We start from the raw sequence: 20,137 nt of genomic DNA on the forward strand, positions 1-20,137 counted from the left end.
TACAAAAAGAAATGGTGGGAACGTGGTGAATCACATAAGTATAAGCAGAGCGTAATAATAAAACACCGAAGATGAAGGTAGAACACAGATAAAGTGAAAGGGAGATTTCAGAGACACTGAACATGAAAAGACATAAAATAAAAGACTAGCAACTTAACATTCCAGGGTGTGCAATCTTCAGGCAAGTCACGGGAATGTAAGAGGAGGTGGCATTCAATATTAATCAAAGAGTTTATTAGTTTAGTTTAGAGATACAACATGGAAACAGGTTATTCGGCCCATCATTAATAACCAATTCACTCTAGTTCTATGTTATCCCACTTTTCCATTCATTCCCTACACACTAGGGAGACCAATTAACCTACAAACCCCCATATCTTTGGGATGTGGGAGGAAAACGGAGCACCCGAAGGAAACCCGCATGGTCATTACGAGAATGTGCAAACTCCACACAGACAGCACCTGAGGTTAGGATCGAACCCAGATCTCTGGTGCTGTGAGGCAGAAGCTCTACCAGTTGCATCACTGTGCCACCTTGATTGTTTTAGAATTTAGAGATACAGCATGGAAACAGGCCCTATGGCCTACTGAGTCCAAGCCAGCCATTCATCACTCATTCACTCATTAACCTACAAACCTGCACATCTTTAGAATGTGGGAGGAAACCGGAGCACCCACAGGAAACCCAGGTAGTCAAGGGAAGAATGTGCAGACTCCACACAGACAGAACATGCAGTCAGGATCGAACTCGGGTCTCTGACATTGTGAGGCAGCAGCTCTACCAGCTGCACCACCATGGTGCCCTAGCAGTACTGCAGTAAGGAGGATGGATGTCCTTGAAGTTAGGCCACATGTGCGCAGCTTTTTTTTTTTTTTTTTTTTTTTATTTATTAGAAGTACGGTAAATTACAATAACACACAACACATATATCTTAATACATTTTTTGTACCGCTTCATTTTTTTTTTTTTTTTTTAAAGCTTTAAGAAAAAGATAGAAGTAAGGAAAGTAAAGAAGGTGCGCAAGAGTTGTGAAGTGCAGAAGAGTGTTGGGAAAAGAAAGCCCCTTAGAAAAGAAGTTAGAGAAGGAAGTAAGTAAGAAAGTAGACCCTAGAAAAGAAAGAAAAAGAAAGTAAGGACAATCGCTCTATTATAACATTAAACTCCGCAGAAAGACTACCAACCAAGTCTGTTTTTGTTGTTTTATCTCCCAATGCCAGGTCCTGATACCATTTATTTATTTATTTATTTATTTAAAATTACTATTGCACCTCATGCTTGTAATAGGTCCATAAACGTAGACCACGTCTTTTGGAATTGGGTTGCTTTATCTGCTAAGAGGAATCTCATCTCTTCCAGATGTAATGTTTCAAACATATTTGATATCCACATTTTTATTGTTGGTGTGGGCGCATTTTTCCAGAATTTAAGTATGAGCTTTTTTCCCATTATTAGCCCGTAATTGAGTAAATTCTTCTGATACACGTTTAATTCAGGGATATCTTCCGATATCCCAAAAATGATCCATTCTGGTTTTGGTACCAGTTTTATTTTAATTAATTTTGAAAAAATATCAAATATTCCATGCCAGAATTTTTGGATTTTTGTACAAAAAATAAAAGAATGCGCTATGGTAGCTTCTTGACACAGACATTTATCACAGATTGGTGAAACATTGGGAAAGATTTTATTTAATTTAGTTTTTGAATAGTATAGTCTATGTAATGTTTTGAATTGGATAAGCGTATGTCGTACATTGATCGAGCATTTATGCACCTGTAGTAAATGTTTATCCCAGCTCTCTTTTGAAATTTTTATAGCTAATTCTTGTTCCCAGTCTCTTCTAATTCCATCTGTTGTGGGTATTTCTATGTTTAAAATGATATTATATAAGTACGATATTAAGTTAGCTGATTCCGCCTTTGTCTTCATTGCTTCATCCAGTAAGTCGGAAGGCATATTATGATAGTCTTTTGTGTATTTTTTCAAATAATCACAAATTTGAAGATATTTAAAATATTGGTTATTTTTCAAATTATATTTCAGTTGTAGTTGTTGAAATGATAGTAATTTTCCCACTTCATACAGATCTTCGAGCGTTTTGATTCCCATTCTTTCCCAATGTATAAATGATTTGTCTATGATTGATGGTTTAAACGATGGGTTATTGGCTATTGGTATTGAGAGAGATAGGTTTCTTAATTTTAGATTCTGTTTTATTTGTTTCCATGTTCTAATTGTGCTATGTATAATTGGGTTTTTATTATAATTTTTATTATTCAGATTTATTGGTGAGAGGATAATCGCTCCTATATTACTCGGGGAGCAATCCCCTTTTTCCATTACAATCCAGTCCGCCTGCTGGGCAGAATTGTCCAGCAGGTGAATCATATTTTTAATATTTACTGCCCAATTATAATACATAAAGTTAGGGAGCGCTAGACCCCCCCACTCTTTTCGTTTATTAAGGTGTGTTCTTTGTATTCTATGGGGTTTATAATCCCATATGAAATTTGTAATGTCTGAGTCCAATTTTTTGAAAAACTTTTTTGGGAGATATATAGGTATTGATTGAAATAGGTATAGAATTTGTGGTAAGAAAATCATTTTTATAGCGTTTATTCTGCCTATTAAGGACATCGGAAGTGTTTTCCAGAATTTAATCAAATTATTTAATTTCTTAAGTAGGGGATTATAATTGGCTTTAAACATATCCTGGTAATTTCTAGTAATTTCAATTCCCAAATATTTGAATTTTTCTGTAGCTATTTTAAAGGGGAATTTCCTGAGATGTGTTGAGTCTTTTGGTTTTATCGACATAATTTCACTTTTGTTCCAATTTATTCTATATCCTGAAAAGGATCCAAAGTCCTCAATTAAATTTAATATATTCGGTATACTAATTTGTGGTTTTGTGATGTACAGTAGTACATCATCGGCATATAGGGATATTTTGTTATTTGAATATTTTGTATTATAACCGTAAATATCCAGGTGTGTTCTTATTTTTTCAGCAAGGGGTTCTGCAGCTTAGAAATAAGGGGACAATAACCATGCTGGGGTTGTACTGAGGCCTCCAATTTGTCAATAGGAGATACTGTATGTAGGCAATTCAGAGAGAGGAGTAAACTTTTAAGGTAACAATGGCAGCACAGTGGCACAGCGGAAGAGTTGCTGCCTTACAGCGCCAGAGATCCGGGTTTGATCCTGACTACGGGTGCTCGTATGTACGGAGTTTGTACGTTCTCCCAGTGACATGCGTAGATTTTCTCCAATATCTCTGGTTACCTCCCATACTCCAAAGATGTACAGGTTTGTAGGCTAACTGGCTTTATATAATTGTAAATTGACAATAGTGTGTGTAGGATAGTGTTAATGTGGGGGGATTGCTGGTCGGCACAGACTCAGTGGGCCAAAGGGCATGTTTCCACACTGCATCTCTAAACTAAAATAAACTAAAATAAACTAAATTAAACAATGGGAGAGGAATTCTGTTTTCTTAATATTAGCAGGGGTCGCCTTTGCATTAAAGGTTTAGGAGAAATGTTAAAGCTTTTTGAGCCAATATTGGCAGCACAGTGGTACAGTTGGTGCAGCTGGTGCTGCTGCCTCAAATCGCCAGAGACCCGGGTTCGATCCTGAGCTCGGGTGCTGTCAGTGTGGAGTTTGTATGTTCTCCCTGTGATCACGTGGGTTTCCTCCATGGGTAGTCTGGTTTTCTCCCACACCCCAAAGACGTGTGGATTTGCAAGTTAATTGGCCTCTGTTAATTGGCCCTAGTGTGCAGGTGAAGGGATGCGTTAGTGGGATAACATAGAACTAGGGTAAACGGGTGATTGATGGTCGGTATGGACTCAGGATCCTCAGGAGGATTTAATATTTTAATCCTAAATTTTTCAATCTATGTAGATAGTTACATAAATAAACAGAGAATGCAGCCAGGCAAGTGGAGGGTATGTCAATGGCGGTGCATTTTGGCGATAAGACCAAAACTGTAAGTTTTAAAGTTGCAATAGAGAAGTTTTACGATCAATTAGAAATTAATGCAGAAATTAATTAAGCAAATTGGGTGAATTTCAGTGTGAAATGACAGGACCAGGTAAAAGTAGATGAGGAGAAGCTACTTGCAAGTAAGGATTCATATGATCCATATGAATCCTTATGAATTCTATGAATCATATGAATCATATGATTCATATGATATGATTCAAACATGAAATAGTGAGAGTTCAGGGCCACCATGCTCCTATAGGAGTGAATGGAAAAACCAACAAGTCCAAGCAACGCTAGATGTCAAGGAACATTAAGGGTTAGATAAAGGTATAAAAGGTAGTTTATGCACCTTTAAAAATTGTAAACCAAATAGGCTATTCGGGAGTATAGAATGTTTAAGGAGGATGTAGATGAAGTCTTAAATGAATAATTCTCATCTGCATTCAATATGTAAAAGGACATTGTTATTGGAGACATCATGAATGGTTGGTGTAGTTTAGAACAATTTACCGTGAGAAGCTATGATGTATCTTCATGGGCTTAAAAGTAGGTGGTCCCCAGGGCCTGACGAGGTCTCTCCAAGGCTGCTATGGGAGGCAAGGAAGGAGATTGCTGAGGTTCTGAGAGAAATTGTCACATCTTCTCTGACCATTGAACAGCTGCCAGGTGACCAGAGGACAACAAAAGTGTTACCTTTAATAGGGCAGCAGGAACAAGCCATGTAATGAAGGCTGAAGGGTCTAGCATCAGTGAAAAGGAAATGATTTGAACAAAATATGAGGGATAGTTTTATTGTGCACTTGGAGTGGCAGGGTTTGATCAGCAGTAGATGGGTTTTGCATAAGCGAGATCTAGTCTTGTTGATTTGATTACAGTTTTCAAAGAGGCAACTTAGTGCCTGGGTGAACATAGTACAGTTGATGTGATTTTTGATAAACATAGAACATAGGATAGTACAGCCCTTCGGCCCGCAATGTCTGTGCTGAACATGTGCCAATTAAACTAATCTCCTCCTGCCAGCACGTGATCCATATCCCTCCATTCCCTGCATATATATGTGCCTATCTAAAATGTTCTGAAATGCCCCGATCTTATCTGCTCCACCACCACCCTTGTCAGCGCATTCCAGGCATCAGACACTCTATGTAAAAAACTTCTCCTGCACATGTCCTTTAAACTTTGCCCCTCTCACCTTTGACACCCTTTCTAATCAAGAACCTGTCAATCTCAGCTAACCCAAAGACTAGTCTTCCACAGCCGTCTGTGGCAATGAATTCAACAGATTCACCATCCTCTGATTAAAGAAATTCTTCCTCATCTCTTTTCTAAAGGTACGTCCTTTTATTCTGAAGCTCTGGTCATAGACTCTCCCACCAGTGGAAGCATCGTCTCCACATCATCTCTGTCCAGGCCTGTCATTGTCTGGTAAGTTTCAATGAGATCCCTCTCTCAACCTTCTAAACTCCAGCAAGTACAGGCTCAGAGCCATCAAACGCTCATCATACATTAACCCAATCACCCCAGGGATTATTCTCGTAAACCTACTCTGGACCTTCTCCAATGCCAACACACCCTAACTCAGCTATGGGGCCCAATACCGCTCACAATACTCCAAATGCAGTCTGGCCATTAACTTACAAAGCCTCATCTTTACATCCCTGCTTTTATATTCTAGCCTTCTTTATATGAATGCTAACATTGCATTTGCCTTCCTTACTACCGATTCAACCTGCAAATTAATCTTTTGGGAATCCTGCACCAGCACTCCCGTCCCTTTGCACCTCCAAGTTCTGAATCCTCTCCCCATTTGGAAAATAGAAAATTCCAAGGCATTTAAAAATATAAAACATAAAGCAAATGATTTGTAAAATATAAAATAATATTTAAAATAACATTAATTAAATATCAACTAAAACATGTAACTTCTTAAAAACATTAAGTTCTTGCGAAATGACTATAATAAAATATGTTTCCACTTGTTTCTTAATCAGCAGCTCTGTAATCCCCACAGGAATCAGTGGAATGTCAAATCATGCGCCTGATGATGGATCTAAGAGATAATATCCAAACTTAGTGCTGGGAAATCGCAGCAAGACTGATCTCTGCAACTGAACTACCTTCCATATCTGTAACAGAGTCTTGGATTTCTGGATGTGACATGCATGGTAATCTGGAACATGCTGTCATTTACATGTCTGAATACCAGTGGATCTGTTCAGAACCCCATTCATCGGCCAGCATGAAACAAGAGTACCAGAACCAGTACCTTGCCATAGAGGGAGTACAGAGAAGGTTCACCAGACTGATTCCTGGGATGTCAGGACTTTCATATGAAGAAAGAATGGATAGACTCGGTTTGTACTCGCTAGAATTTAGAAGATTGAGGGGGGATCTTATAGAAACTTACAAAATTCTTAAGGGGTTGGACAGGCTAGATGCAGGAAGATTGTTCCCAATGTTGGGGAAGTCCAGAACAAGGGGTCACAGTTTAAGGATAAGGGGGAAATCTTTTAGGACTGAGATGAGGAAAACTTTTTTCACACAGAGAGTGGTGAATCTCTGGAATTCTCTCCCGCAATAAGTAGTTGAGGCCAGTTCATTGGCTATATTTAAGAGGGAGTTAGATGTGGCCCTTGTGGCTAAAGGGACCAGGGGGTATGGAGAGAAGGCAGGTACAGGATACTGAGTTGGATGATCAGCCATGATCATATTGAATGGCGGTGCAGGCTCGAAGGGCCGAATGGCCTACTCCTGCACCTATTTTCTATGTTCTATGTTTCTATGTAAGATTAAAGCCAACAGATGGATTACAGCATGACCCACCACCATTTCAAGTCATCGGAAAAGTGAAGGAAGATGTCATCAGCAGCATTACCAAGCATCCTTTACTCGCCGTGAGATGTTCATTGCTATTCATTGATGCCCAGATTTGGATTTCACTCGGGCCACTCAACTCTAGATCTCAATACGGTTTTATTCCCAACATTAACCAGATTACAGAGCTGTGGTCAGAGTGATGCCAAGATCATGACTAAGTGTGGAATCAAGGAGCTTCAGTAAAAACGAGGCCAATGTGTATCAAAAAGATAATACTCCAATGGTTGAAGGAAGCACAAAGACAGATAGATGTAGTTGGTGGAGCCCAATTATCCCAAATGCAGGGCACAGCTTGTAGAGTTCCTCTGTACTGTATTCTAGGAACACAGATTAGCATGGGTGTCAAGGGTTATGGGGAGAAGGCTGGAAATAGGATTAGGTGGCAGAGATCAACCATGATGATTGAATGACGGAGTTCGATGGGCCGAATGGCCTAATTCTACTCCTATAGCTTGTAGAACTGATTCATCAGTGACTTTCCCTTCCATCACAACATCACAGGTGTACGGTTCACTGGTGACTACACAACATTCAATTCCATTGATATCTTCTCAGCAAATGAAGTAGTTCACGAAGACATTCATCCCATGACAACCAACGTGAATTGTTTGTGTATGTAAGAAGAACTGGACAAGTTTCAGGCATACAATGATGTGACAAGTAACAATTGTGTTATAAAGGAGGTTTAGTTTAGTTTAGTTTAGAAATACAGCGCAGAAACAGGCCCTTTGGCCTGCCGGGAAAACTCACGCAGTTCACGGGGAGAACGTAAAAAACTACGATCAGACAAGCACCTACAGTTAGAATCTAACCCGGATCTCTGGCGCTGTAAGGCAGCAACTCTACCGCTGTGCCACCATGCTACCTGTGCAGGGCAAGATTTTTCTACAGAGGGTGGTGAGTGTCTGGAACATGCTGCCAGGGATGGTGGGTGAGGTTGATACAATAGTGACATATAAGGGACTTTGGGATAGGCACACGGATACTGAAGAAATGGAGGAATATAGATTACATACAGGCAGATAACAGTTGGTATGGGCATCATGTTCAGCATAGATATTGTGGGCTGAAAGACCTGTTCTTGTGCCATACTTTTCTATGTTTTATCTTCTAAAAGAAAGTCTAACGATCTACTCTTGACATTCAGCAGAATTATCTTCTCCCAATCCACACTGTCAACGTTGTGGCAGGTTACCATTGGTTAAAATTTCAACTGGACTACCATGTAAATACAGTTTCAACAAGATCAGGTCAAAGCCTTAGTATTCCTCCACCAGGGATCACCCTATGATAACATAAAACCTTTCCACTATATTTAGACAAGACACAAGTCAGGAGAATGATGGTGGAAATTCTCTCCTTACAGCAGGCCAATCCTGTCCCAATGCATTCAGGAAGCTCGATACCACTGGGGAAAGGAATCTGTTCCAGCACCAACCAAACCAACCTTCTAGTCTCGGCATGGACTAGAAGGGCCGCGAAGAAGGTGGCTCGCCGTTACCTTTTCATGGGCAAATCAAGGAGAAATATTGCTGGGAATACTCAGCAAGTCAGGCAGCATCTGTGGATAGAGAAATAACAACGTTTGAAGTCAATGAGAGGACATTCATATTTCCAGTGCTTGTGTGGTTTCCCAAGGGTAATTATCTATGGGTAATATCTCTGGTCTAAGCAATGAAGACATGCCCCCCACCTACCCCCAATTAATACGTGAGGAGATGTGTGACAGAAAATAGAGGAAAAGTATAAAGCAGATTCAGAGTGTGAGATACAGAGAGTGGGACGAACATGCCCAAGATCAATTAAGAGTCTGGAAAGGTTTACTGAGTTGGATGATCAGCCATGATCATATTGAATGGCGGTGCAGGCTCGAAGGGCCGAATGGCCTACTCCTGCACCTATTTTCTATGTTTTATGTTTCTATGTTTAGACACAAATGTACTATTAAACCGGACTAATGTGCTGCGCATTAAGAGAGTTGAAGTCTCAGTCCTGTTCACAAAGTGATTACTTTTTTTTTCAAAACCATAAACTTGTTCAATAAATTATCAGTTTCAAAGCTCAAAGCTGATGTACATGTTTTGTTTTGTTTTTTGCAGTGGCGTGGGATGAAAGGCAAAAGGGTCAGCGGGGAGCCTGCGATTGGATGGGAACCATGCTCCAACATTTTGATTCACAGGTCCTCAATGAGAAAGTGTGGTCCCTGCGTATGAGAGCCGACAGAGTCCAACCCAGCCATGTTTTCTAATGACCTCCAATCAGTCCTAGCCTTTGAATCTCGATGGTGCCATTCGCATTTTCCTATCATTAAGTAGTGGATAAACCATCACTCTGATACAAGTAATTGGAATCCAAACTTAGCTTTTACTCCGCTTTTTTCTGAACAGCATAAGGTGCCTTCGGAGTGTCTGACAGCTGCATATTGGTGCAAATGAAGTGTCCAATTCCCAGCACAAGAAATGTTTCACAATGGCAACTCACCAACACACACCTACACACTTGCAACTATTCTCTCCGCACACACACACACACACACACACACACACACACATATAATATGTATGCAAGAATACAACAAGGACAGGCCGTGGGAGTCGGGAGAAATGAGGACAATCGTACATCGAAAGTTGAGTATAGACACAAAACGCTGAAGTAACTCAGCGGGACAGGCAGCATCTCTGGAGTGAAGGAATGGGTGACGTTTCGGGTCGAGACCCCTTTCGTAAGTTCAGCGTTGGATCGGAAGTGCATGCGGTGGATATTTGAGAAAGAGTACTGGGACAGGATGCAAGGGAGTGTGAGTGGCTGTGTGTGAGCTGACAAGTGAGAGGGTCCGAATGAGCCAGATACAGTATAGACTAAATGTGTATGAGAGAGAGAGAGAGAGAGGGGGGGGGGGGGGGGGGGGGGGCAGAGGGGACTGAAAGAGTTAGAGGACCGTGAATGAAGATTTCCCCCCAAAATGTAGGAATTGCGCTTTGAAAACGGACCGTTCACATTGGTTGGAGAGAAGGGATGGGTGACGTTTCGGGTCGAGCCCCTTCTTCAGACCCGTAGCGTCACCCATTCCTTCTCTCCAGAGATGCTGCCAGTCCCGCTGCGTTACTCCAGCTTGTTGTGTCTAATCTTCGGGTTAAACCAGCATCTGCAGTTCCTTCCTACACAAGTTCACATTGTTTCCCGCGTTTTGCATTGTTTCTGCGGCGGTGTGTGACATTGTGGATGTTGCATCCCAGACTACTGTGCCTCCTCAAACACAATTGTTTCCGGAACATCAGATTTTTCTGGGGAGCAGTTAATGCTGACTCAGTCATATGTGCTTCTCACTTGCAACATTTTTTTGTTGTTGCGGGGGTCTGCATTAGAAGCAGACGGAGCGACTGTTCGCAGAGCCTTTGCCGCTTTTCCTTTCAAGCACTTATGTGGATTGGGAGAGAAAGTCGAGACCAGTGGCCCAGCGAAAATATCCCTCTGTGCAGTGAAAACTGTGGAACATTTTGAAACCTGAATTGCTCAAAGCGAAAAAGCTTCACTTGATGCTTACTCCCCCGCAGCCCCAAAACCAATGTTTATAAACCAAAAGGGGAGAGAGGGAGGGGGGCAGAGTCTGTGGAATGGAACCACTACAAAATCAATAAACAGCGTCCCTAATGGAGTAACGGCGTGTATGAGATGTAGATATATTATTATTCTTTTCTCTCTTTAAATAACCTCTGGTTAGCTCTCTGCGGCTGGCTGCTGGCTGCTTGCTGTACGGCGCTCTCTGCGGTCTCTCGTTCCTTCCACTTGTCGGCTTCCCTGTGTTGTGTCTCGCAGTCACCAGCGTGGCTTCTTTGAGATCTTTCCGTGACTTGTTCTCCGGAATCCGATGCCAAATATGGTGGAGGGGAGGGCGTGGGCGTCGCTCGGCCTGCCTCCTCCCGCCGGATCCTCTCGCCTTACATGGACAGTCAAAGGCAACCGGAATCCCTCGATCGCTGGGGGTTCCAGGGAGCAGAGCGGTCGGCAGCGCCAATGCGTGCAATTGGCAACGTTTGCACCACCTAGCCTGGGATGGAGGGGAGTGGGGGGAGGAAGGGGTGGGGGGGTTGGGGTTGCTCCCAAGGCGCTGGGCTGTGCCCAGGAGATTGCTTGCTAGCCCGGGCCGTGGGGAGAGGGAGAGCCGCCTGCTAACAACCCGCCTTTTCCGCCCACCGCGTCACCGAATCGTAGTCCTTTTCTTCTCTCGTCCTTATATGGTCTCTTACGTCATGGGGCATTCGGTGACTCTGGATAAATAGTAAATGAAGCTCGAGAGAGAGAGACTGAAGCACAGAGAGAGTGAGAGACAAGCGGCAGGGACTAGCAGCAGCTCAAGAGGGCTAAACATTAATAAAAGGGGAGGTAAGAACCCTGTCACCTCCTCAGCTTCTCCGAATTCAGGGCAAGCCCACACTGACACCAGCACGCCTTCATCATTGACACTAAACCAGAACTGGAGGTGAGAGGAGAAAAGTTTGGGATTTTTCAATATTTTCACTCGAGACCCGGCCAATGCAAATGATGACTGCCAAAACGCTGGAGAAGATCCCGCTGTCGCTCGGGGGTCTCTTCCATCAGCTACCCGACAACATGTTCCCCGTGGAGGACATCAACGGCTTGCCCGCCTCAGTCACTATCTACCCTAACCCGGAAATGACACCGTACGAGCAGATGTCCTCAGGTAAGCGACTTTGCACCTACCTACCTGTACACCATTGCGCCACTTGCACCGGGGCTTCTCACCGCCGCTCTCACTGCCCGCCGCTGCCGCTGCCGCTCGCAAACCCCACGCAGGGACCTCTTCACTCCTCGCCTCAAGCGACAACACTCTGTGTAGTAGCGTAGCGGCGGTCGGAAGATACACGTTCCCTCTCATTCATTCTGTTCGCGGGCAGCCAGCAGCGACGATTATTAAAACGCGTGAACCTAGAGATGAAAATAGAATAAACATGCCACTGTTTTATAACCAAAAAAAAGTTAAAGATCGTGAAGGCACGATGAACCGTAGATGCTGTAATCTTTAGTAAAAAAAAAACACAACGTGCTGGAGTAACTCCGCGGGACACCCGTGGAAGGAATGGACAGGCGATATTTCGCATCTTCTGACCAAAGACGCTGACCCGCTGAGTTACTCCAGCACTTTGTGTTTTACTCCCCGGTCAGTAGATCGTGGTGGGTGTAATTGTTCAAAGTCTCTTCGCTAGAGTAGAGGCGATTGTTTAGTCTGACGCCCAGCTTCTGGTGTGTTGTTGACTTGCCCGGAGTATTTCCAGGGGGTTTTGTGTCTCAGGTGCGCCTCATTTTTTTTACGGACCGTGTCCTGATTCACCCCCCCCCCCCCCCCCCCCCCCCCCCCTTGCAGTTAGTTACTCGTCCAAATCTGTCTGAAACTCTGCCATGTAACTATCCTTCGGGACACCGACCAACTCATCTCATTTACTTTTCAGATGGAATACTCAACGTGGACATGAGCGGCGACAAGAGACCCGTCGATTTACCGTATCATAGCGGCTACCATCTACCCTCTGCTCACCGCTCCCAGACTCTAGGCTACACGGGGAAGTTTTCCATTGAATCTCAATGCGCCGGTGGCAATTGGAGTTCTGAAGGCATCATCGTGAGCGCCGGGATCTTCGGGATCCCCGCGTCGTCCTCTCCCTCGTCGTCCTCTTCCGCGTCCACGGCTTCTCCAAACCCCCTCCCCAGCTCCCTCAGTTGTACCATGGCGCAGAGCCAGAACGAGATGGAGCACATGTACTCGCCGCCACCTCCGTACACCTGCGGGGAGATGTATCAGGACCCGACTCCTTTCTACAGCAACCCAGCCAGCAGCCTCGGCTACCCTCCTCCCCCCTCCTACCCTTCGCCGAAATCCATGGTGGACAGCACTTTATTCCCCATCCTGCCGGACTACAGTAGCATCTTCCAACCTCAACATCCGCACCGGGATATGCACCCGGGCACCGAGCGCAAGCCTTTCTCCTGCCCGGTGGACCCAGGTAGGATGGCACCACCTCTGACTCCCCTCTCCACCATCAGAAACTTTACCTTGGGTAACCCGGCAGGAGAGGGCTCCAGGATGCCCAGCGCTTACGGCGGACACAACTTACCTCTCCGGCCCATCAGGCTCAGGAAATACCCAAACCGACCCAGCAAGACCCCGGTCCACGAGAGACCTTACCCGTGCCCGGCCGAAGGCTGCGACCGCCGGTTCTCCCGCTCTGACGAGCTCACCCGGCACATCCGCATCCACACCGGCCACAAACCTTTCCAGTGCCGCATCTGCATGAGGAACTTCAGCCGGAGCGACCACCTCACCACCCACATCCGCACCCACACCGGCGAGAAGCCTTTCTCTTGCGACTTCTGCGGCAGGAAGTTCGCCAGGAGCGACGAGAGGAAGAGGCACACCAAGATCCACTTGAGGCAGAAGGAGAAGAAACTCGCCAGCGAGAGGGCGGCCGGTTCCACGGTGGCGACCCTCTGCAGCAGCGGGAGCACCCCCTTGCCCATCTGTCCGCCCAGGACACTGTAAACTGGGAAAAACACACACACACGCCCGCAGTAAAATGACACGACTGCACCCACAGGCTAACAACCTCGGGGGCGCAGGGCAGAGTATTTATGGCAGATTGCACCCGGGTTTCCGACAGCAGCATGATTCTGTTTTGCTCCTTCCTCCGGCGTCGTCTCAAGGAACCCGAGCCCCTCTCTCCTCTGAAGATCTTTGGGGAAAGCACGCTGTCTTCTTAAATGTGTTCCCCTTGACAACTTTTTTAAAAGAGAGGAAAAACATGTATTTTGCAGTGCATGGTCTGTGATTTCGCTCAACGGCCAAGTTAGTCAGCAAAGTCTCTCACCTGTACTTCACCGTCTACGGTTCGGCGGGACCAGCCCTTTCTCCAGAGCCATTTCTTAGACGTATCCAGTTGTGAAACGGTTGAAAGCGATCGCAGACGGAGGGAACTGGGTTGAGGCGGCGAATGTGTTATTGCGGGGAAACATGTACGTGGATGGGGAAAACGGAGGGGGGGGGGGGTTGTGGAAAGAGCAGCGAATGTTAGTCTGAGGAAACTAACTTCGGCACTTTTATTTTCATTCGTCACTAATACTTTCAACAAGAAAAAAAAAGCTAAGCATGATAACCGATATAAAAGCTCTCTAATCAGATAAAACAAGATAACCAGAAACAGGCTTCCTTTTGCTGAAGTCTTAATGTTTAATACGATGTGTACAGCAAACAATTCATGTTTTAATTCTTTCCAGGGAAAATTTCCAGGAAAATTCTGGTCCAGGGAAAGCCCAAATGGGATGAGAGAATTTAGACCTGATCAGAGATTTACTGAGAGGCAACTTTATCCTGTGTTAGTTTAAATCGCAAGTGGATGTTTTGTACTTTCACATTTAAACACTGCATGATGAGATTTTTTGGTGCCTTGTTTATTGTGGACGATTCTATATGTCTGCATGTAAATACCCGGCCTTAAAAGACTGAGCACGGCGACCGTCAAATCGCCAATAACCCCCACAAGCTGGCGAAACGGTCCAATTCCTGCCAATTAATTTGGAAATTTTTTAGAAAATATTTTTGTACGTGTTTTGTGCTAATATTTTCCAAGTGTTTTACATTTTGTAGCAAAGCTCTGGTTGTAAAGAGTGTGAATAATTCTTATGTTGCTGATGCTGACCTGTCAATGGTTTAATGTATTGGTGTGAAACCACTAACTGGGTGAACAATGGACTTCTCAGTCCTTTAAAAATGTATTGTTATATTGATGTAAATATAATTTTACAAATTAAGTAGATTGTGCGTGTGTGTTTATAAACTAAGTTCATCTTTTTTGCACATATCAGATTGTTGTGATCTGAAATGTACTCTCTGAAGGAATATGGAACAGAATTTAATACTGACTTTGAAAGAGAAATGAGTACGAGAAAAATAAAAGAGGGAAGCAATTGTCCCAAACGGTCTGTAGAGATACGATTAGACCATTTCCACCTCCTACGGAGGGCCATTCTACAATTCTAACTTTTGGTTTAGAACTACCAACCATCTAGGTGTTACAATGATGTATCGCCCTGGATTATAGCCCCAAGAATCAGCGGGGGTCTTGAATTCGCGGGGTTTACATAATTCTGAGGCAAGTGCGCGCCAAGCTAACTGCCGCAACAAACCAAGGCCATTATTCGATATGGCGCGTTGTAGGAGTCACAGGGACGATCCATGCATAGTATTCTTTGAACGCCACGAGAGAAAAGTGTGGTGAATAAAAATGCAGAGAGTCGTGTATTCCTTAATGTGCAGTTAATGGTGCCTCTTCCCAATGTACCTCCCGTACAAGTAACTTAGAATCTAATTTATCTGGAAAAGTAAGAAATGAGCATAATAAGGGTAGTAGGTACAAAATGCTGGGGTAACTCAGCGGGCAGGCAGCACCTCTGGAGAGAAGGAATGGGTGCGTTTTTGGGTCGAGACCCTTAACGAGGGCATTTTTGTTACCTTTTAAATGAAAGCCAAGAACGGCTGTTGCTTTAGGTGGCTCAGGATTTCAATCAACTGCAAATGTCATTCACCATTAATAAATTGAACAATGGATCTGTGAAGCGGGAAACACAGCAATGACAACAGGCATTCAACACTTCTCTCTGGATTCTGGACGTTTTGCAATGGTATGTGTGCGTTGGACACAGTGAATATAAATCTCCTGCTCCCCAGATCCATCACTTAATATCTGGGCATTCAATCAAATTGCTACATCCATCTAAAGATGATCGCTGATCGAAAACAAATTATAAAAACAGGTTGCTGCAGAAACTCAGCGGGTCAGGCAGTATCTGTCGAGGCAGGTGGACACGGTGTCTCGATCGAAACGTCAATTATCCCTCTGCCTCCACAGATGCTGCCTGGCCCACTGAGTTCCTGCAGCTAGTTTATTATTTTATGCCCCGGATTCCAACACCTAAGGGCTATTGTGTCACCGAAAATAAATCACGCTTCACCTGTAATGGAAAAATAATTTCTACATATAGAAAAATAATAATCGAGCTGGTCGCTTCAGGTGTCGAACGTGAATTGGTTCTGGATAATAAAATAAAAATCACTAATTGGCCAAGAACGAGTTTTGCAGCCTCCAGCTCTGGAATATCTCAAATCTGCGAGGCGAGCTGGGGACTCGGGACTCTGCCACTAGGGGGAGTGACAAGTGTATTGGGAGGTGGGATCCGAGTTGATGATGGTGGAGTTTGGTTGGGGGAAGGGGGTTGGTGTTGGGGCATGGGGTGTACTCCGGGGTTGTTTGTGTCGGGAAGTGGGGACGCGAGGTGGCCTTTGGGGAGAGAGGTGGGGACCTAATGTGATGTTTGGGAGAGGAATGGGCACCTAAGATGGGGTTTGTAGAAGGGGAGGGGACTGAGGTGGAATTTGATGGAGGGATGGGGACCTGTTTTGACGTGGTGGGGTGGGGTGGGAGGGCCCGAGGTGATATTTGGGGGTGGGGTGGGGACCTCAGGTGGTGTTTGGGTGAGGTGATACTGTTCGTGGTGGGGATTGCTGGGGAATTGAGCTGATGTTCCTGGTGGGTAATTAGGGGCTGAGATGGATTCTCCCACTGCCGAGGTCAGAATTCACAATATTAGCAGAATTCACAACGGACAGAATAGGCAGGAGAAAGGCAGGGAGGAATGAAGGATTGTTGATTTAAACTGCAAGAGGTCTGGCGGGTAAAGCAGATGAGCTCAAGGCATGGATAAGTAGGACATTGTGGCCATTACAGTAACCTGGTTAAGAGATGGGCAAGGCTGGCAGCTCATTGTTCCAGGGTACTATTGCTTCAGGTGAGACCGAGGTTAGTGTTGCGTTATTGATTAAGGAGGATGTCAAGGTAATGGCCAGAGATTACATTACTGACGGTTCATCTAGTGAGGTTATATGGGTGGAGCTGAGGAACAAGAAAGGGATGATCACCTGGTTGGGGGTGTATAGGCCCCCAAATAGTCAACGGAAATAAGAAAAGCAAACATGCCAGGAGATTTGCAGGACTAATAAAGTTGTCATAGTAGGGGATTTGAACTTTCCCAATACTGACTAGGAATGTCATAGTGCAAAAGTAGAAAGGGCAGAATTTGTCAAATGTGTTCAGGAAAGTTTCCTCCAGCAATATGTAGAGGGTCCCACATGGGTGAGGGCGACACTTGATCCAGTCTTGGGAAATTGGTAGTGGCAAGTGGATGAAGTGTTTGTAGATGAGCCATTTGGGACCAGCGACCACTGTTCTATTAGGTTTAAGATAGTTATAGATAGAGACAGGGCGGGCCCACGAGTTAAAATTCTAAATTCTACAGATGCACCATAGAAAGCATTTTATCTGGATGCATCACAGCAAGACCGCAAGAAATGGCAGCAAATTGTGAACGCAGCCCAGACCATCCCACAAACCAACCTCCCTTCTATTGACTCAATTCATACCTCACGTTGCCTCGGCAAGGCCAGCAGCATAATCAGGGACTAGTCACACCCTAACCATTCCCTCTTCTCCCCTTTCCCATAAGACAAAAGGTATAGAAGTGTGAAAACACACACCACCAGATTCAGGGACAGTTTCTTTCCAGCTATTATCCAAGTGCAGTGCTGAACTACTATCTATCTCTTTGGTGACCCTCAGACAATCCTTGATTGGTCTTTGCTGGCTTTACCTTGCACTGAACGTTATTCCCTTATCACAGTAAATGGACTGATGGTAATCATGTATTTTTCCTTGCTGACTGGTTAGCACGCAACAAAAACTTTTCACCTTGGTACAGGTGACAATAAACTAAACTAAACTGAAATTGGGGCAAGGACAACTTTGAGGGTAAGAAACAGCAACTCGCTCAAGTTGATTGGAGTAGGCTGTTTGAAGACAAAGGAACGTCAGGAAAGTGGGATGTTTTTAAAAGTGCGCTGACAAGAGTTCAGGACATGCATCCTTGTTAGAGTGAGGGGCAAGGCAGGTGAGCAGAAGGAAGCTTGCACAATGAGGGAAATTGAGGCTCTGGTCAAGAGTAAGAAGGGGGTATGGGGCAGGAATAAGGAGCAGGGCTTAAGTAGGGAGGAGTCTCGGGAACTAAGGAGCAAACTAAAAAAGGAGATCAGAAGGGCAAAAAGGGGACAGGTGATTGCTCTGGCAAGTTGCATTAAGGATAATCCCAAGTACTTAAAGAGAAAAAGGGTAATCAGAGAGAGAGTGGGACCCTTCAGGAATCAAAGCAGCCAGACCCTCCAAACCTAAGGATCTAGGAGTACAGGCACATAATTCCTTGAAAGTAACATCACAGTTAGATAGGCTGGTCAAAAAGGCTTTCAGCACATTGGCCTTCACCAGTCATACTACTGAGTATCGAAGTTGGGAACACATGTCACAGTTATATAAGACGTTGGTGAGGCCACGTTTAGTATTGTGTTCAGCTTTGGGCACCATGTTATAGGAAAGATGTTGTCAAGCTGGAAAGGATGCGGAGAAGATTTACAAGGATGTTGCCAGGATTTAAGGGACTGAGCTATAGGGAGAAGTAGAGCAGTCTAGGACTTTATTCCTTGGAGCATAGAAGGATGAGGGGTGACCTTATAGTGGTGTACAAAATCAAAAGAGGAATGGATTGGGTAAACACACAGAGTCTCTTGCTTAGAATATGGTAATCGAGAACTAGAGGATATGCGTTCAAGGTGAGAGGGTAATGATTTAAGGGGTAACATTTTTACACAAAGGGTGGTGGGTGTCTGGAATGAGTTGTTGAGGTAGTTGAGGCAGGTATTATTGCAAAATTTAAAAAACATTAAGCAGATACATGGATAGGACAGGTTTAGAGGGATATGGGCTAAACACAGGCTGGTGGGACTAGTGTAAATGGGACATATTGGTCAATGTGGGCATATTGGGCCAAAGGGCTTGTTTCCATGCTACATGACTCTATGAGTGGGGACATGAGATGGTGTCTATGGAAGGGGTGGGGACAGAGATGGTATTTGCTGGAGGGAAGGGTATCTGTAGCATGGAATGGAAGGAGCACAGACCTGAGGTTGTTGTTCGGGTGAGGGTTGGTGTTGGGAATTGATGGGGGACTGCGATTAAGTTGCTGATAGATAATTGGGGTCTGAGATGGATTGTCCTACTGTTAAGGTCCCATTTTGTCCAATACAAGCAGCCCCTGGTTAATGGATACAAATTCAATCCTGCACCCTTAACACTAGTCATGCACCCCATTAGACAACATTGTTCTGTCCCTCATCCCTAACAGCAGCTCAAACCCTTTATATCCCCAACACAGTATCAGTCCTCCACCACCCGGCGCCAACTTAGTGCCCACCACCATCACCTCACCAGTTTCAGCCCTTATCTGCCCGTATACCAATTGAGTCACTCCAATGCTAACTCAATGTCCCATTCCAAAATAGTCTCCCATCAACTCATCCCTCAAGCAATAACATTTTCACAACTAACTCCATCCCAATACTCGCACCCCAGTCCTTGGGTCCCAATTCTAAATATCCATGTCTCTCCCTACAGTCACCAACATCAGCTTGTGAATCTACACCCTCCCCCCCTCATCCACCCAGCACTACATTTATTTTCTTTCCATTCACACTAGTTCTCCCCACCACCCCCCCGAAAAGTAATCAGCCTGATATCTACTTTGGACGATGCTTTTTGAAAGAATGAGGAGATACCTGGAAGAAATGTTGATCAGATTAGAAAAAACACTCCTTTATTAGAGAAATGTCCTTTCCCAGTTTTTGAACTGAAGGCTGCCACCTTTAAATCCAGGGTTAGCCCACGATTACACGTGGATTGTTCAAAATCTTCCTGATTTCTGCTAATCCAATGCTGGCTACCATTCAAACGGACGGACAATTAATAGACAGTGCTGGAGAAAAGCAGAATAAGCTAGAGCTGGGTGTCGTCATCAAACATGTGCATAATGTTACCACAGTGCATAATGCTACCAAGGATCACTGTAGAGGTCAGAAATAAGTTTTCAGTCATAATTGTGAGAACAAGAAAAATAGCCACTGATACTTTTGCAATAATTCGTGAGAATATTGCTGTCTTTGGAATGAAAGCATCTGTTTCCCATCATTAAATCCTCAAGGATGGAAGGAAAAGCAGGACTAAGCTATTCAATCCCATATATACCAATTGTTCACACGCAACATATTGGGTTAGGGTTGAACACAGCTTGCTGGAGCTGTCTTTGCATGCTCCTCTAGGCATG

General features: G+C 44.4%; 1 protein-coding gene across 1 annotated transcript; it reads left to right on the forward strand.

The window, feature by feature from the left end:
• Nucleotides 1-11,022: 11,022 nt before the first annotated feature.
• egr2 (early growth response 2) lies at nt 11,023-14,694 on the forward strand. Its single transcript, XM_033034280.1, has 2 exons — nt 11,023-11,570; nt 12,337-14,694. Exons 1-2 carry the CDS (start codon nt 11,402-11,404, stop codon nt 13,422-13,424), a joined length of 1,257 nt encoding a protein of 418 aa, XP_032890171.1. The 5' UTR covers nt 11,023-11,401; the 3' UTR covers nt 13,425-14,694.
• The last annotated feature ends 5,443 nt before the right edge of the window (nt 14,695-20,137 follow it).

The sequence above is a fragment of the Amblyraja radiata genome, chromosome 15 (genome assembly GCF_010909765.2).
Source record: "Amblyraja radiata isolate CabotCenter1 chromosome 15, sAmbRad1.1.pri, whole genome shotgun sequence".
Taxonomy (NCBI): Eukaryota; Metazoa; Chordata; class Chondrichthyes; order Rajiformes; family Rajidae; genus Amblyraja; species Amblyraja radiata.

Excerpts from the sequence above, each read along its gene's own strand:
- egr2 (XM_033034280.1), top strand. The coding sequence starts at position 11,402 with ATGCAAATGATGACTGCCAAAACGCTGGAGAAGATCCCGCTGTCGCTC. Across the intron at positions 11,571-12,336 it reads GTACGAGCAGATGTCCTCAG|ATGGAATACTCAACGTGGAC; the intron begins GTAAGCGACTTT and ends TTTACTTTTCAG.